The following is a 23396-nucleotide window of genomic DNA, read 5'->3' as shown; positions in this document are numbered from 1 at the left end:
ACTGAGTTTAGAAACTGACTTACAGACTCATCTCTTGAGAAGATGAGATATGAAATGCCTTATAAGGAGTTAATCAGCAGCAAGAAAGAGGGGATATCCCTTTTTCTGAAGAATCTTCCTCTGTGGCTGTACAAAGGGAAAGAGTGTATCCAATGCAGGATCAAACCCTAAAGCAGTTCTGCAGAAATAAATGTTAAGTTGCAAACCTAACACTTTCCAGTGCATTTTGAAATTACAACTATCAGTCAGTCAATGTAAAGCAAGTGCATACAGTGCAGTCTGAGGAAAGAAGAATGCACTGTGGATGAAATGCTCAGTTAAAAACCAAAAATAACACCAAGGGAATCTTAAAATAGTGTGAATTCAGCCAAAGAGTTACAAATGTACAACACCTTTTAAACAAAAAAAGATACTTATGTGACATTAAGTACGGAACACCTACCATGGAAAGTCTGCAGAAGGAAAAAAATTAGTTTTGTGATTCCCACCTACAATTTTATCTCATGTAAGGACACAACAGTTCAAGGGGCTGGAGCAAAATTGACTCTCTAAAACCAATCTAATCTTGCCATTGTCACATTCTATTTTACTCACGCACCTACAGAAGAAGCTGAATTTTTTCATACCAATTACCCATGGCTACCTTTTCTAAAAGTCTGTTATATCTGGACTAAACTAGGAGTCTGCTTAAGAGTGTACCCTTCTATTTAGAATGCAAACTCCACAAGGGACTAATAAGAGGTCCTTTGAGTCAGGTGTCGTGGAAAAGGACCACCACTCAGTTGAGTTGATCAGACAGCCTGAGGCTCCTTTATTGATTAATCAGAGAATACAAGCATATATGCAGGGAGAGACGACTGGGAGAGTCGCTCTACCTTACAGCAGTGGTACCTGGGTTTATATAGCCAAAAACCGCACATTACCATATGAACTCATGCATCCGAAGATACCATATTTGGTTAATACAATGACACCATTTACTAAAAATATATAGAGAATGAGCTAATTTGCAAGCTTGCTTTTTGCAACTTCCCCTTTTTACGGGTTGTTGTGTTTGTCAGGATCTTGACACCCGGTGTCCACCTACTTGCGGTTTCTGCAGCTGTGTTCCCAAGCAAAATTTTGAGGAACTTGGGTCCAAAAATACATGTTTGTTCCTTTGGCCAAGTTACTTGGGGTTATTTTATGCGTGCATAAGCTACTTAATAAACTATAGTGACCTAGCAGTTGCCAGTCTATTCCGGTACTAATGGATGGGTTATACAAGGGACTTTATGTTAGTTTAGTCCCTTAAAGGCAGCATTTTAATTGTTTAGCAGTATTTTAATAATATAATAGTGTTATAATAGTAGTGTATAGAGAAATCAGAGAGTGAGCCTCAGGAGGGTTAGTGGAAAATCAGCTTTTCTTACTTTGCTATATGTTAGTATGATTGAGGCCTATTGTCTTGATTTAATTTTTGGCAGCATCAAGACCTGGCTTTTGGGCCTGGGGTTATTTTTCTTTATCACAGGCAACTACATTAATGTATTATAGGAGATGAGATTAGTGCATCACAAGTAAAATCATAGTTGTAACTGAGCAGGGCTGTGACAGTGAAGTTACAGAGGGCTTACTGTGCTGCTGCAGGGCTGATGACACCCAATCCTTGCAGGTGCAATGGGCGAGGATGGGGACTCTAGGCTCCTGGCGGGGCAGGACTGCAAGAAGGAGGAGCAGCCTCTGGTTGCAGGGAAGGGCACCTCACTGCTCAATGGCTCCTGTCTTCTCAGTTGTCTGAACTCCCAATTATCCAAAAAAAATCAGTGTCCCCCCTGCTATTTGGACAATCAGCAGTATGCTGTATACCAAAACCCCCTGCACTGTGCATACTCACTACCTTATGGAGACCACCAGATGTATCAGAAGAAAAGATGGAAGGGAAAGTAAGTGGAGAACCACTGTAAGTGGATGACATTGAAGTTTACGCAATCCTGTCATCCTGATGTCCCAACTAGGGATTGAGCATACACTTCCATTCTACACCTTGACCTTACAACCCTACAATTCCAGGACCGGAGTTGATTTAAGTTTCAGTCCATTTTTGCATATATGTCATTCCAATGAACCATAATTGGCATTCTGATTGCTAACATAAGCTATTTGGTCAAGAAATTCTCTAATATTTCCAGTACATTAATGCGGTTAACCTTATGCATACATATTCCAGAAATCCCCTAGAAATCTGTTATTTCAAGTGTAAACAGATCTTTTGTGGATTACTTGTTTATCACAAGATACATATTGCTAAATCTTATAACCCTAGGCCAAGAACTGTAGGCTAACTAACTAGGCCTCATACTTTTGCAAAGCCTGTAACAAATATTTTTATAAATTTTCTGTTTCCCCCTATTTACATTACAGCTTTGCTTGCTTTCCTTATTGGCATTTTTAACTTTTCTTAACATATAAATTAGATAAGCTCGTTAGATACAGACCTACCAAAACCAGTTCAAGAGGTCAGAGGTCTACAGAAGTATATTATTTATAACATGAAGTGAGCACATTTTCTCCTCCTTACAGAACAGCTGTACTTTGCGAACATTGGACGTTTTGGACTGCTTGCTTATTAGTTAAATAGAACATGAACTTTGCATTAAATATAAAACGACTTTATGTATTCAACAGAGTGCATCAGGAGATTTAATGATTAGAAACATCCAGCTGAAACACAGTGGAAAATATGTGTGCATGGTAAAGACAGAAGTGGATAGTGTATCATCGGCAGCAGATCTGATAGTACGAGGTAAACTTTGGCTATTTTGCTGATCTTATTTTCTAATGACTTTCCTAGCTGACATTGTGAAACATAGAAGGGGCTAGATTGTGACTTGAACTATACACACATGTAAGTGAGGAATGGAGAGTATGAATACTCTCCCCACTCCCCGACCCGCCATGTGCATGCACACACAGCCCTGCTTGGACCCTGCATGCCCACTTACACTCTCCTTGGAATTGGGAGGAGCAGACAGTGGGAGGAGTACTGGCTTTACACCTGTTCTCCTGGCTAGTTGAGCTAGTGAGGGAGGGCAGGGGTGTAGAAACTTGATGCTAATAGAAATGCAGTTGTGAATGACCTCCACCAAAGGAGCAAATAGGCAATTGTGGCCTACTCATACACCTGCCACTCCTCAGGCTTTGTCCTCGAGACACAATTTAGTCCAAATTATGGAATCTGATGGTATTTATCTTAACTCAAGATTTATTTTAGCTGTTAGAGATTAAACTGTAGCACCAAATAAACTCTAGTTATTGATTAGCTAGCTGAACGTATTGCTAATATAGCGACAAAAATTCCAAAATCTACATTCATTCAATGTATTTTAAAATGCACTTGACATTTTACAGTGATGGCTGAACTGTTGAGCATTTCATCACTACCACCACCCTCTGGGGCAAGGCCAGTTTTTATCTTCTGTTTGTGCAGCGCCAGCGCAAGGGGTTACTGGTCCATGACTAGGGCTCTGAAGTGCTACCACCATAATAATAATAATAATTTCCTCTCCTGTTGTGTGTGAGGCAAAAGCAGCATCTTTTACAGGGTCTCACAGAATCAGGATTTTCCAGCATGCCGCAGGAAGCTTGCCTGAGTGAATTGCTGTCCAGGGTGCTGATCTGATGTGCTGAAAAATTTCTGCAGTGCATCATACAGAAAACAGCTATAGATAACAAATTGGAGGACTACTGAACTGTATTAGTAAATTAAAGGAGGACATCAAAGACTAAAGAAAAAGGCATTTCATTTGGAAAGGTAGAGGAATCTTGTTGAACACAGGTCTCTGAAAGAACCTATCATCTGTGTTATAGTTTTGGAATTACCATTTCAGAACTTGGTTTTCACAGCTATAAAATACCAGACAGAAGTTAAGGAAATGTGAAAACTGGTATTTTTATTGCAAGCTAAATTGTTTTATTCCCCCCACAGTGCTGGTAAAATAGGAATAAGTTGGGACTGTATTTGTGGGGTTTGCTACCTTCACAACATACCACCAACATCTCAGTCTGCTTTCTGATTGTATTAGGCTCCCCTGGCCCCCCTGAACACGTGAAAGTGGATGAAATAACGGATACCACAGCTCAGCTCTCTTGGCAAGAGGGCGCAGATAATCACAGCCCAGTCACTACTTACGCTATTCAGGCGAGAACACCGTTTTCAGTGGGTTGGCAGAGAGTCACAACAGGTAAAACAAGAAACCTTGTTATAGTGTCTATATCCATTTGAAATGGTTATTTAAGGGCAGGGGGAAAGTTCCTAATGCCCCACAATTTTATTGAATAGTTCCTGATGTCATCGATGGAAACACTTACACCGCCACGGTAGTGGATTTAAATCCTTGGGTTGAATATGAATTTCGTGTCGTTGCCAATAACAAAATCGGAGGTGGAGAACCTAGTTTACCCTCAGAAAAAGTAAGAACTGAAGAGGCAGGTTAGTGGTTTTTTCTATTCGTTTGTTTATAATTAAAATGCCATGGCTACAAAACAGCATTCAGACCTATGATCCTTTTCATACCAATTTTGAACTACGGTCCAATATAAAGGCACAGAAATAATTTGTTTGTGATTTTTCCATGCAGCTAGATGAGTGACCTTGCTCTACTGCTATCATCAACAAAACATCCCAGTACATGCTACAGCATGCTGAGATCTCATTGTGTTCAGTCAGCTATGTAGAGGCTACAGATTTCAATGGATGTAGAGGGGATTTCTTTATTTCATTAAACAAAGGAGTACAACAGTGCAAGTTTCAACATGGGATTGCTTCAAATTTGCACTCAGTTCATCCAGAAGAAAGTATCATTTGTACTAGACAGTAACGTTGTTTTCATAGTACAGCATGGGAACGCTGCCTTCCTCACACATTTAATGTTCTGCCATTAGTGCTATTGAACACTCATAGGTGATGGATAACGAAGCACAGACTCTGGTGCTTACATGCTAAGATAAGGAAAACCAATTTTAATCACTACAGGATGGAATTACGAGAGAAGGTCACTGAATAGTTGCATTTTCTCTGAAGCACTGAAGTATTAAAGGAGTCTTTAAAAAAAAACAAAGCAAAGCACAGGACTAGAAAATTACTCTATCCAACAAGCCCTGTTTTTAATGCTTGAGAAACACAAGGGGACTTTAGTATAAGTGACGATTGGGATTTTCTTTGCAGTCAGCATCGTAAAAGTTTATAGAGTATACAAAGAGTTGGAGCATAAAGTATGCATGTGTGGTTATCTAACAGTAATATTTTTCTGCTCAGGACACGGGAGGGGATTATTCAATAATCATCATTCTCGTTAAAATCTAATGCTGTCATACTGGCAAGGTTACTGCTAATTTGTTTATCCTGAGGTTAGGTATAGGTTGTCATTTTTTTTTTCATTCATAGATCAAGTTAGTTTGGTTTTGCCACTTTTGCTTTTCTTCTTCTCTTTTGATCTTGGTGCACCTGGTACATATAAGATGTGTCCCAAGAGAATATATTGATGAATTCCAATAAGGTGGTAGTTACACTGAGTAAGAGCATTGCACAAGTGATCTGTGTAGCGTACCCAGCATGACAGCTTGCAGCATGTCTCAAGTTGTTCAGGGGCTCTTAAATTTTAAACCAACGTGCAATCCTGCAAATCAGTGAGTTCCTTCTGTAAGTTCTGTGCCAAGCACAGCAAGTGCACAAGCAAAATGAGTGCAGGAAGTGCTTGGTGCTTCCAAGGATTGGGCCCACACAACAGCATAGAAACAACTGCCCTGTTTTGAGCAACAAATTGAGTAAAACTTTGAGTTCCTTTCAAAGCATAGATTAGTCTCATACAGTCATCGGTTTAGTATGTGTCTATATGTTTATCTAAACTATGTGTTTCTTCTTCACAGTTCCTGAAATACCCCCATCTGAAGTAAGTGGAGGAGGAGGCAGCAGGTCTGAACTGGTCATAACATGGGATGTAAGTTTTCTGGCAAGAGATATTCTTCCAAGAATAACTCCTTTTTCATTCAAATTCCTACCCAGAGATCAAAGCCCTTGCATTCAGCAGCATCTCATCTAGGACATATGAGTGTGCTAACATTCTATAATGTTGGCTATGCGTATTTCCCTCCCGCTTTCACTTCCATTAGTTACTGTCCTAGAACAGAATCAACAGAAAATACAGTTAACATTCCTGAGATTGCTCCTGGCTTAGCACAAATGTTAAGAGAAGTGTAGAAACATTGTTGAAGAGTCAAGCAGAAGAATTATGCCTCTAATTTTGTCCACTCCCAGTGGCACTCTGGAGCTTTTCCTTGATTCTGCTAGTCTTGGACTATCCAGGCTGGCACATAAGAGTAAGGAAGACAGTTGAGTAACACTTTATATTAAGGGTTTCATTTGTAAATTGTTTATTAAAGGTTAATAAATGTTATATGTTACATTCGTGTTACATTACATCCCTAGCCTCAGTTTGTCAGAGGATGGAGATGGATGGCAGAAGAGAGATCACTTTTTCATTACCTATTAGATTCACTCCCTCTGGGACACCTGGCATTGGTCTCTGTCTGTTGACAAGATACTGGGCTGGATGGGCTTTTGGTCTGACCCAGTATGGCCATGCTTATGTTCTTATAAGTACTATGTGTTATAGATAGTTGTCACTTCAGTAGGTGTTAAAAAGTTATAACCCACAGTAGTAAGCAATTTGGTGTCCTGGTGAAATTATTAACTTTTCATACAAATATCAATTAATAACTTTTTTAATCCTTTATAAACAATTTAGAAATGGAACCTTAATATAAAATGTGACGAACATTTTTAAAAATATTTACTCAGTGTCTATCAATCCAGTTTACTTAGTGAAAAACAAGCAACATTCCTAACAATTTATTCTGTTTTTAAAGGCAATCTTACAGTACAAATCGTGAGGTAGCCTCGAGGGAGCACACTTTAATATACCGTACGTAACCTGTGAACTTGTATCCTTGTTTTTGCACAGCCTGTTCCTGAAGAATTACAAAATGGTGAAGGATTTGGATATGTTGTTGCTTTCCGACCTCTTGGCGTTACGACATGGATACAGACTGTAGTCACATCTCCTGATACACCAAGATATGTCTTTAGAAATGAAAGCATCCTGCCATTTTCACCGTATGAAGTCAAAGTTGGTGTATATAATAATAAAGGAGAAGGGCCATGTAGCCCAGTAACCACAGTGTTTTCTGCTGAAGAGGGTACGTGTTTGAATCATCTCTTGAATGGTTTTCTTAATGACTGTTTGATATGATAATATTACAACTGCTGAATGAATATTTGCTTAGCAGATTCACTGAGGCCATTTTCAATTAAAAGCCATGCTGACATTTTTATTTTCCTCTTTACTATTTACCATTCCTGTTTACTATTGTTCTCTTATGTTTTTATTTCCAAATACAGAGCCTACCATAGCACCTTCTGGTGTTGCTGCAAAAAGCTTGTCATCTTCAGTAATTGAAGTTTCCTGGAATGCCATTCCTTGGAAAATGAGTAGTGGACGGTTATTAGGTTATGAGGTAAACCCCTTTAACTATGCACCCTCCAGTAGGGTAGCATGACCTTAATTATGTTTTATTTCCTAATCATTTATTTGTGAGTTAGCAGTCATGCAGTATGTTCAAATAATAATAAGAACATAGCAGTAGGAACATATTACCGACCAGCTGACCGGGATGGTGATTGTGGAATGCTCAGGAAGATTAGATAGGGTCAAAAAATAGAAAACCTAATAATAATGAGTGGGATTTCAGCTATATGGACTAGGTACATGTCACCTCAGGATGGGATGCAGACATAAATTTTCTAGACGCCATTAATGACTAATACTTGGAGCAGCCAGTCCTGGAACCCACAAGGGGAATGACAATTCTTGATTTAGTCCTAAGTGGAGCACAGAATCTGGTCCAAGAGGTGTATATAGCTGAACAATTTGGTAATAGTGACCATGATATAATGAAATGTATTATCCCCTGGTGGCAAGAACCAAAGAAACCCATGACAGTAGCATTTAACTTTAGAAAGGGGAACTACACAAAAATGGGGAAGCTAGTTAAATGGAACTTAAAAGGAACAGTCACAAGTGAAATGCCTGCAAGCTTTATGGAACCTTTTTAAAACACACCATAATTGAGGCTCAGATTAAATGTATACCTCAAATTTTTAAAAAAAAGTAAGAGGACCAAAAAAATGCCACCATAGCTAAACAGACTAAAAGAGGCAAAAAAGTTAGAGGCAAAAAGAAATAATTTAAAAATTGGAAGTAAGATCCTACTGAGGAAAATAGAGAGGAGCGTAAACCCTTGCAAGTCAGGTGTAAAAGTATAATTACACAGGCCAAAAGAGAATTTGAAGAGCAACTAGCAAGACTCAAAAACTAATAACAAAAAAAAATTAAGTACATCCAAAGCAGGAAGCCTGCCAAACAAGCGGTGGGGCCACTGGATGATCAAGGTGCTAAAGGAGCGCACAAAGAAGACAAGGCCATTGTGGAGAAGCTAAATTAATTCTTGCATCGGTCATCACTGAGAGGGATGTGAGGGAGATTCCCACACCTCACTTATTCTTTTTACGTGACAAATCTGAGGAACTGGCCCAGATTCAGGTGCTGATAGAGAAGGTTTTTAAAAGTAATAAGTCACCAGGACCAAATGGTATTCAGCCAAGAGTTTCTGAAGGAAATCAAATACAAAATTGCAGATCCACTAACCGTGGTATGTAAATTATCACTGAAATCAGCTTCTGTACCAGATGACTAGAAGATAGCTAATGTGATGTCAATTTTTAAAAAAGGCTGTAGAGGCAATCCTGGCAATTATAGGCCAGTAAACCTAACTTCAATCCCAGGAAAATTGGTTGAAATTATAGTAAAGAACAGAATTATCAGACACATAGGTGAACACAATTTGTTTGAGAAAGCCATGTTGACTCTTCTCCAAGGGAAATCATGCCTCACCCATCTATTAGAATTCTTTGAGGGGGGAAACAAAGATGTGGACATGGGTGATCCAGTGGATATAGTGTACTTGGACTTACAGAAAGCCTTTGACACGGTCCCTCAACAAAGGCTCTTAAGCAAAGTAAGTAGTCACGGGATAAGAGGAAATGTCCTTACATGGTTAAGTAGCTGATTAAAAGACAAGAACAAAGGGTTGGAATAAATGGTCAGAATGGAAAGAGGTAAATAGCGGTGTCCTTCAGGGATCTGTAATGAGACCAGTGCTGTTCAGCGTGTTCATAAATGATCTGGAAAAAGGGGTAAACAGTCATGTGGCAAAATTTGAAGATGATACAAAATTATTCTATAATAAAGCAGACTGTGAAGAGCTACAAAGGGATCCCACAAAACTGGGTGACAGGGCAACAAAATGGCAGGTGAAATTCAATGTTGATAAATGCGAAGTAGTGCACATTGGAAAACATAATCCCAACTATGCATACAAAATGATTGTGTCTAAATTAGCACAATAATCAAGAAAGAGATCTTGGCATCATTGTGGATGGTTCTCTGAAAACATCTGCTGAATGTGCAGCAGCAGTCCAAAAAAGCTAACAGATTGTTATGAGCTATTAGGAAAGGTTTAGATATTAAGACAGTAAATATCATAATGCCATAACACCCATACCTTCAATACTTCATGCAGTTCTGGTCACCCCATCTCAAATATCATATTTTAGAAATGGAAAAGGTACAGAGAAGGGCAGCAAAAATGATTAAGGATATGAAACAACTTCCATATGAGGAGAGGATAAGAAGACTGGGGCTATTCAGTTTGGAAAATAAACAACTAAGGGGATGGAGGGATCCATCTAGCCCAGTATCCTGTCTTCCAATAGTGGCCAGTGCCAGGTGCCCCAGAGGGAATGAACAGAACAGGTAATCAAGTGATCCATCCCCTGTCGCCCATTCCCAGTTGCTGGCAAACAGAGGCTAGGGACACAGATGTCCAATATATAGGTTCTATATAGTAGAGAATTTTCTTTTCTCTCTCTCTTTCTCTCTCTCTCCCTCTGACTAAGCTTGGTGTCTCTTTCCAAATATATTTGAGAACCCACCAGAATGGGTGTGTATTGTATAGCGATCCCTGTGATGGCAGTCATGGCTCTATCTCTCTGTCTGCCGCAAGCTGACATTTTTTGAATGACAGCTTTAATTTCAATGGGAATTGTTTTATAAGATACAGTGTTCTAATGAGTTTAGTGTGTGTTGTATTATTGTTCGTTAATCGTGTTTGTTACGATACTGCCTAAGGACCAAGAATGGGGCCCCATTGTGATAAGTGTTGTACAAACACCAAATAGTAGATAGCCCCTGCCTGGAAATGCTTACGGTCTAAATAGATGAGGCAGACACGGGGTGGGAGAAGGGGTAGAACACACAAACAGTGTGAACAAGATCTTAGCAGCAAACTTCATGTTAGTTCTATTATTTTGGGGGCGGAGGGCCTGGTTAAGAGTGTTTCAGCTACGTGGGTAGAAAAGTGAGGGGAGAGGTGACATTGAAGAGAAAGGAAGGTTAGGGAGACAGAACAGGAAGATGAGGATAAGAAGGGCACGTATGGAGGGAAGTTGAGGTGAAGAGGCTGTAAGGGAGGGAGAAGGTTGAAGCAAACAGCCATTCGGCACAGGGCAGAGAATATAATGATGAACTAATGCTTTCCTCTGTCGTCTTTTTCATTCATAGTCTCTAACATTTTAGTTTCCTCTTTTCTTTAACTACACTAAGAAAGAAATATTAGTATGAAAGGTAAAGCCAGATAGGCAATAGGGATGCTATTTTCATAGGATATGTATTATTTCTGAAACTTTAAGGTAATTCTACCATTTTCAAGAGACAAAAAAGCACTTACAGGAATCAGACATAATACTGCGTATGAACATTTTGTTACAAAAACGTTTTATGTTTTGTATCATAGGTCAGGTACTGGAATAATGGTGGAAAAGAAGAATCTTCACATAGTGTAAAAGCTACAGGAAATGAGACATCAGTAAGAATAACAGACTTGAAGAGCAACTTAGCATATTACACAGCTGTCCGGGCATACAACAGTGCTGGGTCAGGACCCTTTAGCGGCACAGTCAATGCCACCACAAAAAAGACACGTGGGTATCATCAGTCTAAATAAATGAGGGGAGGGCCATCATGGGTTTTCATCACATGCAGGCAAAAGGGAGAACATGTGCATTATTGGGAATGATGAGAGGAACAAATGAACCAGACTTTCATATAAAATAGAACCCTCACACTTTTTCAAATTCAAGCCCAGAGCCAACACCCACTTCTGTGGATGTTATTCATGATCATGGTTATGCAAAAATCAAACATGCTCATGGACCTGACTAACTGAAAGTCACCACCACTGATTTCCAAACGTTTATGAATCTGGACTGCTAAATTCTTCTTACTGACAGAGAAGTTTCAAAAGTCAGATTTGATTTTATGATGTTGAAAAACAATCTTCTGCTATATGGAACCAAGTAACTCACTGAATATTTCATGGCTTTATAATATAAGTTCTCTAGAGTCTAACTTTGGAGGTGGACTGCAGTTCATGCAAAACAATCACTCATGTTGACTCTTGTGTTCTCTTGCCCAAATTACTCACAAGATACCACTTTACTACCAAAACAAGATTTAAGTCCAGAGAACACACACATAACTCAGAAAGGCTTTGATAATATCCACAGATCAGGAAATGTTTTGCGTGTGTTCTGATGTTTAAACACAGTTCAGAATCAATGCCATAGATGTTGAAGCTTTGCTTTTTAACTAACATAAATCCACAAGTAAATCTGAATAAAGGACCAAATATATATTCAGAGACTCTGATATATTTAATAATGCAGGTCCATCTTGAGTAGTCCCGTGGCCAATCCCATTATGTGATCCAGTTTATCAGACTCTGGCCCTTGAAGAATAGCCCCAATAAAGTTAACGTCATTATAGATACTCACATGAGTAAGGCAGGCAGGATTTTGCCCATTTGAATTTTAAAAGTGTTCCAAAGAAATACAAAATATTGTTTTGTTAGAATGGTTGCATTATAGTATTGTCGATTTTACTATATCCCAGATCGAAAAGTGTTAAGTAAAAACACGACTGCCAGTTTAACTATCATTGCACTGAGCCTTTTTGCTCATATTTTTGTATAAATGTAAGTTTTCTTCCAAAGTCCACTGATTACTGCCTGACCCATTCACTGATGCTGCAGTCCTAATTTTGTGACATGGTATCTTGGAAGAATATATGAGAGACAAAACCACTTGACTGTGGTAGTTATTGAATTAAGGCCTCATGCCATTGACTTCAGTGGGCTGCGGATTTGGCCCTGAATGAATACATCTGGTAAATGGAACAGGCTGATTAAAAAGTTTCTAGCTACACACCAATATTTTGGTAGTGAGTAATAAAAGTAATTAGATTATGGTTCAACAGAAGTATGTGGAAATTTGAAATATTTTTGTATCACTCAGATTAAGTGAAACTAAAGAGCTTTCTTCACAACTTTAGTACTCATACAAAGAATTTTAATGTTTCAAGTCTTCTCATCTTCTCTAAGGAAAATTTAATTCAAACACAGCTTTTTCAGAATTGCTCCAGACTTCCACTCATGAAACATTCCTCACCATCTCATCCCTTTCTTTTCATTCTCTACTTTTTTTTGAGTAGAACTGTTTGAAGAATTTGAAATTCAAAAATTTCAGTGAAACATAGACACATTTTTCATTAAAAGTTGTTGAAAATAAGTGTCCCTTTCTTCTGTCAGCTCACGTTTTAAGCCTTTTAATTCCCACCAATACCCCATCAGATCTTTTTGAATAATGCCCTTCATATTGTCCATATGATTATATATGTTACAATTGCACTTTCCACATTTTTCCATGCAACCCATAAGATATTAGTTAATATTAACCTCTAACATGAAACATACAAGTCACATACCATAGTCATGCATCATGAGCGTTCAGCTTCACATCTATATGTATAATGGTCAACGTTCTCTTCATAATCAATGCATGATGCCTAAAGCCAATGTTTCTCAACCTTTTCAGGCTGGCAAGTCCTTATTCAATGAAAAAAAAAATTGTGCCCCCCCTGCCCTTCATATCTTATAAAAGTAAGAGTAAAAAAATAGTGTTTCAGTGCTAAGCCGATATAAATGTATGGGGGGGGGTGTTTGACTTGCATGGGTAAGGGTGTTCAGAAAGGGGGAAAGCAAGATTTTCTTTGCATTAGATTGTTATAAAATTTGCCTCACAGCCCCAGTGATTGCTTCTCATTACACTCACCACAAGGCTGAGGGGTCTGAAAGCACCAGTTGAAAAACACTGCTTAAGGCATACTAAATTGTTTCCATTGCAGGTTCTGTATCAACCACTTTGGAAACAGTGTTTCCCTTGTTAAATATTATGCATATTTTCATATTTCTAAGAGAGTCTCATCACCTTTTTTTTTAACCTTGTAAGAGTATCACTGAAGGTGACCTCCTAGCAAAGGCTGTTAAAACTTGCCCTAATAACTTCATTGTTTTCAGTCCCATTGGGCAGAACTAAAAGCAGAAGTGCAATATATTGATCCATCAGAACAACTCCCCTATTTTAATTCCCATAAACCTAATGGTAAAATACATTTTGTGTCATCATGACAGGAATAAACCTAATTAGAACTCTCTGAGGGAAAGTCAACCAGTCACATTTCATTTTTAATAGGCTTCAGTTCAGCATGGGACTCATAATTCCCATCATGGTCAATTATCTCACAGTTGGTCTATAATGATTAGATGCTCTGTCTTAATTGAAACTTCTTGATGTGGCGTAGAGAGATGCAAATATAAGTTTCTGTATAGGCTTGGCAACTGGTAAAGAAGATCCTGAAATGAAGCAAGAAGGAGCCAGTTATTGTAATATCTCCTGCAGCAGAATACTCTCATTTCGGTTATCATGTTACTGTCATAGTCATTGGAGAGGCAAAGATCATTTTCAAATGACCATAGTTCTATTAATTATAAACTTAATATAAAGCCAGTAAACTGTGAATTCAGCTTCTAGAGGTTGGGTTAAGTCAAGGGCATTGTGCAAGAGAACTTTTTAGTTAATTGCATAGGAGAGAAGTCAGTGGAATGGTATACTAAAGCTATCACTTTCCAAACATTGGCTGTGGTATGTTAACTGTTCTGGGGAGAATTAATTTTTCTTCAGAAAAAAGGGCTTTGAATTTTTTCAATAAGTGATATTCTGTTTATCCCAAATATTTGACAGAATATTTTTGCAACATATTTTAGGTTTAAACATTAAATTGTGCCTTTATCTTTATGCAAATTAATATTTTTAAACAAAAAATCAAGAATTACTGTTGTTCCTGAAAAACCTTGAATTATTCAAAAGTTCAGATAAACAACTGTGCAAGTCTTCACTCATAGAACCATATGATAAAACAATTTAACATTTCTGAGTACTTGCGATATATGTAAAATTCATTAGAACATATGTTCTGCACTCTATTCACATGCTTAGAGTTGGGCAAAATTTGTCATGCAATTTTTGTGTGTGTGCGCACAAAATGCAGGTTCCACTTCTTTCAGGTCATGAAAGAATTCATCAATTTGGGTCAATTTTGGCAAATTGTTTTTGTCAAATAAAAAAATGAGAAATATCAAAACAATTCATATTGGCATTTCTGAAACAAAATATTTTGATTTTTGTTTTGGAAAGTTTTTTTATTAAAACATTTAAAAGGTTTAAAACCTCAAAATAAAATGGAATGTTTTGTTTTGATTAAAAAAAAAAACATTTCATTTGATCTGAAATGATAATTTTGTTTTACTTTTCAAATGTCAGTGAATTTTTTTTTAATCGTTTCTGTTGATCCAATACAGCCAACTTTTTTTTTTTTTTGGTTTATCCACTGAACCAAAAAATTGATTATTTGCACATCTATACTTGTTAGTTACATCTGTAAGTCAAGTGGTAAAGGCCTATGATTTATGCATAATTATTGTGCATTTTTCCACTTGTTTGCAGATGTCATATTACTATTTTGCTATGGGTTTAAAGGAATGATTTATTAATTCTCAAACCCAATCTTAATATCAGTGAGTGATAATTACTAAAATACGCTATAACACTCAGCTCGCGAGTATAAAAAACTTTATTTGACAAACTCCTTTTTTATATATAGAAATTGGATATTAGTTCATCAAAGTAAATCCTCAGTAATAAGAGCAAAGAAAATACTGAAAAAAGATAATATTTGCTTTTGTGTCTGCTTTGTATGAACATACGTGAATCCAGATTTACTGACAATTATGTTCATAGAAAAATTACGAAGTTTCATATGTGAAACAATTTTAGTTTTGTTCTGGTGAGTATTTGCACTCAAAATGCTTATACTACAAATTCCACCAGAGGTCATTACCATAGTTTGATATTGACTGTTCTGCGCCAAAGCTTGGACTTATGCGCTTTAAGCAATAGCTAACTCTATTAGTTAATACCATTAGTAGGCTGTTATACTTTTCAAGTGTGTTTATGTGTTCAGGACAAGATTTTCAGAAATGACTGGTGACTCTAGATGCCTCATTCTCTAAATATACAACTTGAAACACTTTAAGGGATCCTAATTTTCAGAGGCTGGGAGCTTGTTTTTGAATATCTGGCCCCTTCAAGTTGTATCAAAAATTTGGGCACCCAACATTTACTAGTCCTTTTTTAAAATCTTGGCCTTATCCTGTCAGAGAACAGAAAGAATTATACTACATAGTTTATCTGACCAATGACCAGTCTGACTGCAGCTGTAATGGGAATTACTGAAAACTTACAGATAACTCTTCATAATCATACCAGAGTTTAAAAAAAAGTAACAAAAGAAATGTCAAATACTTTTGCCGTAACCAATAAATTCAAATGAAGAAAGACTAAATTTGTCAAAGAAGTTATTCATTGCAAAATATTTTTAGTCTTAACAGAATGTTAAAGATATAAAAGGTCTGTATCATCATTCCTCTTATAATTTGTTCTAATTCATCATTTTTATATCTTGATACAAAAGCTTTTATCTGGCCATGTTCAATGAAGGACCATAGACTGATAAGTCAGAAATAACATTTTTGTGCATCTCTATTTATCTCTTCTTCTGTTTTTCCAATTTAGTCTCTGAACCATACAGTCTACAAGTGATGATGCTCTATCTGAGTTGCTTTTACATCTAACATGTCATGACAGTCAATTACCTGAACTATTATTTGCTGCTGTATAATAAATCACTAATGCCAAGTAAATTAAAATCATGCTTTCATTATGTATTTCAAGCACCCAGTCAGCCTCCAGGAAACGTTATATGGAATGTTACAGACTCCAGGGTAGTACTGAACTGGGAGCAAGTGAAAGCAATGGAGAATGAATCCGAAGTAACTGGATATAGGGTAGGTAAAAACAGTACAGCTAGAGTACTTTATGGCAACAAACACTTTCATTTTAAGCTTTTTTCATGTTTTTCATGTTTTTTTTCCAAGGCAGCAAATTTAGAGTTTAAAATGCTTGCAGATGTAACCATTTTGCAGAACTCCTGAATGTGGGGTGCATGATACCACTCCCAAAACATCTTTACTGCACCTCCTTTTTAAAGCCATTGTTTAAATGATTTCATTTGAAACAAAACAAAGTGAGCCAGATCCTTGGCTGGTGGAAATCTGCACAACTACAATGTTGGCCCATTTTATCAAACCGATGGCCATGTGTCAGATTGATAATTTCATGGCTTTTTAACTACTGTGGGAAAACTTCCACTGCCTTGATAAAACTTCCATTGTTATTAGTATTCTAGCAGCAAACAGATGTTCAGAGAGTTCTATAAATCTATATGGGCCCTATACAATTGCTATCTCTTGGTAAATTACAGAGAGTGCTTCTACAGAGCTACATTGATTTTCAATCCTTGATGTTATTACTGTAAACCAGTGGTCCCCAACCTTTCTGTTGCAGTAGCATATTCATGTTCCCAGAAGAGTGTCATGGGCGCCGTTCGACCAGCCATCGAAATGCCGCCGAGAAGCGGCGTCATCGAGAAGCGTCGCCAGCAAAATGCCACCGAGGAGCAGCGGCATTTCGGCGGCAACGCTTCTTGGTGTTATCGCTTCTCGGTGGCATTTCAGTGACTGGTTGCCCAGTGGCCTCACTCCTCGGTGGCAGGTTGTCCGGCGGAAGCGCTCCTTTGTCAGTAGCCGGGCGCACATAAATGCCCCGGCGGGTGCCATGGCGCCCGCAGGCACCGTGTTGGGGACCACTGCTGTAAACAGTATTTACATCACAAATCTGAATACTGGCAACAGTTTTGAGCCATTCTGGGTTGTGTTAACAAGTGACTGATGGGTGATTACAGCCTATGTAAGACACCTGGAAAATTAGGTCATTGGGCTTGCAGGGCATAGCTGGAATGCAACAGATTCAGAACTATCTCTTCTGCAGTATTTGGCACAGCATTAGGTTGCCTTGGCTGTAGCTTCAATAAATACAATACAAATGCCTACTACTGAAGTCTTGTTAAACTGGGTAAAGATTTCAGAAGCACCTAAAATCCATTTTAAGAAGTGACTTAGGCACTTAGAGGAGAGATCATTACCCCTGCTTCAGACCATTTACACCAATGAAGGGGCCTTGGAGCAGCATCAAGGGCCCTGAAAGCCCACATCTGCCAGGAGAGGATTCTCCCAGCACAGCCATTATAAAGGAAGAAAGCCATAAAATTGTTCCCTGAGGTCCACCTCACATGAGTCATGGTTTCAGGGGCATGTGTTGGCTCAGAGGTGGGGCTGAGAGTGGGAGGGATGTGCCAAGGGTGGGGTTGGAGCATGCAATGCTATAACAATTCTGAGCACCACTGCAACCTATAGGGCAATGCAGAAGGCTGTCATAATGTAGATAGTGTTGTTGTAGTTGTGTTGCTCCCAGGAAATCAGACACACAAGGCGAGTGAGGTAATATCTTATATTGGACCAACTTCTTTTGGAGGCAAGTATTCAAAGTACATCGAGTTCTCCTACCCAGAGCTGAAGTAGAGTTCTGTGTAGCTCAGAAGCTTGTCTCTTTCACCAACTAAATACAATTTGGCCCAATAAACTTGTCCCTGTAGTGTAGATAGGCATTGACAACTTATGGTGGGATGTCATGCCTACCTTTCCAGTGGACTTCTGCTATTTTTTCACTCCATTCCTGCCAATACCATTGGGAAGTTGTGTTATTCTTGTGCCATTAGCCCTGGCATCCAAGGATGACTTGGAGTGCAAAAATTGCTCTGATGGATGCTATTCTGCTATTTTCTCAGTTAGGCCACCCACTCTGGAAGCTGGGGATGTGGGCACATTGGCCTACTGTTACACCACCACCAATACCCTTTGTCCTCCGAGGACAATTTTTTTAACACGGGGGGCTGCAATCCTGGATTACTCAATGGAAGCTGACATAACCCAGGGCTGGATATAGCTCCCAGTGTTTAAAATGCAGCAGAACACATGCAGTAAATTTCCATGACAGAATAATCATTCAACACTTACAGAACTTCTTCCAGTGTAGCCCATAATTTCCACATTTTTATTAATTCTGTTCTCTGTGTCCCCTTACTATTTTTGCTTGAAGTGTTTGATCTAGATAATGACAGATTCCAAGTGGAGGGATAATTTATAGAACAATACATTACTAAGAAACTCAAGAGAATATATTATTCATTTGTTATCATTATATATTGTGCCATTTTAGATTAAAGCTGGGATAAAAGAGCTTAATTAATGTTATCTGCTTTTATTGCCTTTCTAGATATTGATTATAATTCTGATACATGAAGTCAACCAGAACTGAGAATTTTTCCCCCCGTATTTTTTTAGAATTTAACCCTTTTTCAAAAAAACAAAATTTGGAGCAGTACATGGTGAAAGAAAAACTGCATGCAACATCACCAAAAATTCTGGGTTTTGTTGTTGTTTCTGCAGGTTTTGTACAGGACTAGCAATCAAAACCGTGTGAATGAACTGACCACAAATACGACATCAGCAGAACTTTTACTCCCGTTCAATGAGGATTACATCATAGAAGTAAAAGCAACATCTGATGGTGGAGATGGCACTAGCAGTGATGAGATCAGGATTCCCAAACTGACTAGTATGTAGTCACTGATATGAGGTGTCATTATTTTGTTGTACAGTAATGCCTAGAAGTCTACCGATATCAGAACCCCACAGTACGGAGCACCATACATGCAGCTTAGTAAGAGATGATGCATGCCACGAAGAACTTACATTCTAAACAGGCAAAGTGTGAGGGGGAAACAGAAGTACAGAGAGGTGGAGTGATTTGCACAAGACCACACAGCTTGTCAGTGGCAGAGCTGAGAAGAGAACCCAAGTCATTGGACTCCTAGATCAGTGCCCTGTCAACAGTGTGGTGGTTCCTCTGTTGACGTATTGTCTGACATTTCATTCCAAAACTTAGTGGAAAAGCAGATGCACAAGGAGCATAAATTCTGATCTTTGTTGCTCCAGGTTGTGAGAGTCCAAGTAAGTAATGTGCTGATGCTCTACTCAAGGTGATGTCATCTTGTTACATAAGTACCTACTGCAGGCTGATCAAAGAACTGAAGATAGCAACTCACTTGTGTTCCTGGCTAGATAACCTTAACTTGAACTCCCAGGCCATCTAGAAAGAAGGCAGGTAGTGACAATGTTCGGAAAAGGACATTAAGTAACGCTAATATAGTACTCTGGAAATGCTCAGGCTTTAGAGTTTCTCAACATGAAGTTAATGGGGCTTCACTGATTTACCCCAGCTGAGGATTTGGCCAAGTGTGTGCCTCCTGAAAAAAATCTGTGAAAGGTTTTGCTCTGCTAATGTTTCATAAAAGTTCTGTACCTCAATGACAGGATACAAAACAGACATAATAGCATAAGGATCATGAACTTGACTTGAGCTTAGTTTAATTGAGTTTCATAATGCAAAGTAATGCTAACTAGCATCTGAAATTAACAGAGAAATTGTTAATCATTTATACATTTGGGATTAAAGTGCTTCAGCAATAGGCATTAAATGGCACCACTAATTATATATATGTTCCCAGTATTTTCTAACACCACCTATTTTGTTTTAGTTGACTGAGTCATGACTAGACTTTGTGCCTGGTACCCACAGCTAGCAGTTGCAGGAGCCAGTCTTTATATGAATGGATTCCTTATTGATTAAAATGAAAAAACCCATGCTTGTACGCTGTATGGTAATAAGTTAATAAAAAGGAAACCAATTAACCTTCACATGTCCTTACTCATGATAAACTTCCTTCTTTTGGTTTGGTCAATTACCGGGTAAATTAGGGCTAGATAGTCTGTGTGTGAGTGAGAGAGAGATTTTACATATATACATAAGTATGTGTGTGTGTATGTATCTTAAAAAAATCAGATTTTCACTTTCATATGGCTCTCTTTTTTCATTTATAATCTTAAAGATGAAGACAATTCCGTGAATCCTCCTGAAATGTGAATATATTTCAATTCTTCATAAATATTCAGAATTATTTGATAAATCTTGCATTGGTTAGCTGAAATGAAGAACTGTAATAAATCTTATCTGGAAAATAACAGAGGCCGAGATACTCAAAGGTATCTAGGTTCCTAACTCCCGCTGCTTTTAACTGAAGTTGGGTGCCTAAATAGCTTTGAGGATCTGTGCCAGAGTCCTTATTGGTAACATGTATTGAGACGTCATATATATTGCATTGATTTAATCCCAAATTTTTCATTTGTCACAGGTATGGATGCAAGAGGTTCTGGTGCATCAGTCTTGAACATCTACAGTTTATCCAGCTTCATACAGATAGTACCTTTCTTGACTTTTAATGCAGTGTTGTGGTGATACATTGTCATTCATTGGATACATTAAATCAGTTACAAAAGTGCTTTTTAAAAAAAATGCAGTGGTTATGCATGGGTTTTTTTTCAACTCTGTGTTTTTAAATACTTCATATTCCATTGTAGGTTAAATTTAAAAAAAAACCCACCATATAAAAATTCAGTAAATCCTTTTAAAGGAATCTAAAATGCCTTAATACTTGAACCAAAGGAGTTTACATAATACATTTGTCAAATCTGATGTAAATGAGAGTAAGAGTATTATGCTACAGTTTGAGAGCTTCACAGAGTCTGAGATACACCTTGGATCTATGATGAACTCCATTTTTTTTTTTTGGCACTGACACTAAATTGTTATGAGTATGTCCCGTGTCATTGTGATAGAATAATTCTAATCCACACAAACAGATGAAAATAGATGCATATTTGACTGGAATCTAATGACAAATCTTAGACCGATTAAATCTTTTAAAAGCAGTGTGTTTACCAAGTATGTTCAGATAAGCTTGCATACTGTCCTTTTATATAATCTATTCTAAATCTACCAGATAATCATAGGTATTAGAGATGGAAAAGACCTATTCCATCTCCTGTCAATGTTTTGTCCCATTTACCTTTGAAAGTCCAAGAGACAGCGTTTCCACACTTCAAAGGTTTTCTCTTTTTCCTCATAGTCAGCATACATTTTTAGACCTCCTTTCGAGAACACAAGTCCTTTCTCTCCATTTATATATATGTGAATTAATTATAGATTTTTTTCTCATTCCCCTACTTCATCCATCTCTTTGCCAGGTTATTGCATTCATATTTAGCAGTATATTCTGTCTTCATAACCTGATCGTTCCCGCTCCCAGCTCATTTTTGTTGCCCTTCTCTGAATTCCCACATCCCAGGATGTTTTGGAAAATGCAGTGCCCAGAACTGAGCACTGTATTTTAGGTGCAGATGCACCGTGGCCTTATAGAAAGGTACTGTTGCCTCCCTGCTCTGTGATGTGTTTCTTCTGAATATTCAGCCCAAAATTACATTGGCCCTTTGTCTACCATGTCACATTGCAAACTATGCCTGATTCAATATATGCTATTACTCCTCTGCTCCCTTTTAGCATTGCTGCTACCCAGATTTCTCCTTTGGTTGCTGAAAGGGACCTTTGTGTCTAAGCAGCTCCACCTCTCTCAGCTGGGCTGGCATTCTGTAATAAATCCCATGAACATCATATAATTCTTGGTATTACTATGGCAATATACTATAGCTTTTACTAGATATATAGAAATATATATATAAACAAAGACTTTTTGTCCTTGTTATTACAGAGATTGTTCTAAATCTATATGTTCCATAGCAATATATAAAAGAGATGCCAAACCTGGTACATTTGATTTTCTACATTTGCAAAGCTTAGACAAATCATACGTTATTCTATCCTTTCAGACAGCTTTCAGGCGAATAGCAAATTACACAGTGTCAAATGTTCATATAACATAAAAATGATATTCTGTTCTTTCGGTTTAATCTCAAAGGACACAAAAAAAATCAAAAATGTCAACCTCAAGTGAACCAATATCATTAAAATTCTGACATCACTGTAGTAATGTTTTAATATGCATTCAGATATCAAATTCACATTAATCTAACACACAAACTATCTTGCTAGCTATCCGAGCAAGATCTGTATATACTGTACATACATAGTAAAAAAAAAACATAAATGGCTAGTTGTTTTTTCAGTATGGCTAACCATTGACGTTTCTAAACAGTCACAAAGGGCGGGAAACAGACATTCCTAGTAAATATATAGTTCAGTTTCATGCAGTGAAAGGTGAATCTTTCTATTCTTGTTTAAGAAATTCTGCAGTGTCATTTTCATGATTATTCTATTGCATTATTTAACTTTGTTATATATCTCCATGAGATATGTACTGAGTATCTTGTTTCATATTGAAAAGTATGAAATTTATCCTTAAACTTCCAGTTGTGTGTGTATCCTATGGTTATCTGTATGTATTTTTTTCTATTATTCCAATAAAATATTTATAACATTGAGGAATATTGGACTATTTCAAAATATATTGCCCTCTCAAAATCACATATTTGTACTCAGAAGAGCACATTGTAGAGATGTCCAACCACAACACTTGCCTATATTCTTAACATTCCTGCTAACTGCCAATTCTCTAATTTTTCCCCATCTCTACTCTCCTTAGGCCTGAGCCAAAGTCAACAGATTCTCACTGACTTTACTAGGTTGACTTACTCTTTTCAAATATTTCTTATACTGTAATATAAATCTGCCTGGGCCCATTTCCTGAAACATTTAGTCCTTAAACATTTGTTAGTTTTTGATGACTCTCCACTTCCCTTCCTAATATTTTATTTTGAAGGGAGGCAGTGTTGCCTAGAAGATAGAGCAATAGATTGGCACTCAGGACACCTGAGTTTGTTTCCAGTCCTGCTGTTGCTTGGTGAATGATCTTGAG

General features: G+C 37.7%; 1 protein-coding gene across 2 annotated transcripts in view; it reads left to right on the top strand.

Moving 5' to 3' along the window:
- The window catches only part of CNTN3 (contactin 3), a 250576-nt gene extending 227671 nt beyond the window's left edge, over nucleotides 1-22905 (top strand). For both annotated transcript variants that reach the window (XM_050957331.1, XM_050957330.1), the window contains exons 12-21: nucleotides 2668-2785; nucleotides 4065-4223; nucleotides 4322-4471; nucleotides 5908-5978; nucleotides 7002-7236; nucleotides 7439-7554; nucleotides 10951-11137; nucleotides 16343-16455; nucleotides 19015-19183; nucleotides 20820-22905. In XM_050957331.1, the coding sequence (XP_050813288.1) occupies nucleotides 2668-2785; nucleotides 4065-4223; nucleotides 4322-4471; nucleotides 5908-5978; nucleotides 7002-7236; nucleotides 7439-7554; nucleotides 10951-11137; nucleotides 16343-16455; nucleotides 19015-19183; nucleotides 20820-20923 (1422 nt within the window). In that variant the 3' untranslated portion in view covers nucleotides 20924-22905. The remainder of the gene's footprint in view (nucleotides 1-2667; nucleotides 2786-4064; nucleotides 4224-4321; nucleotides 4472-5907; nucleotides 5979-7001; nucleotides 7237-7438; nucleotides 7555-10950; nucleotides 11138-16342; nucleotides 16456-19014; nucleotides 19184-20819) is intronic.
- Nucleotides 22906-23396: the final 491 nt, after the last annotated feature.

This window comes from Gopherus flavomarginatus, chromosome 6 (genome assembly GCF_025201925.1).
Source record: "Gopherus flavomarginatus isolate rGopFla2 chromosome 6, rGopFla2.mat.asm, whole genome shotgun sequence".
NCBI lineage: Eukaryota > Metazoa > Chordata > Testudines > Testudinidae > Gopherus > Gopherus flavomarginatus.
Note: the sequence above shows the minus strand (reverse complement) of the source record. Positions and strands in the feature narration are given on the sequence as shown.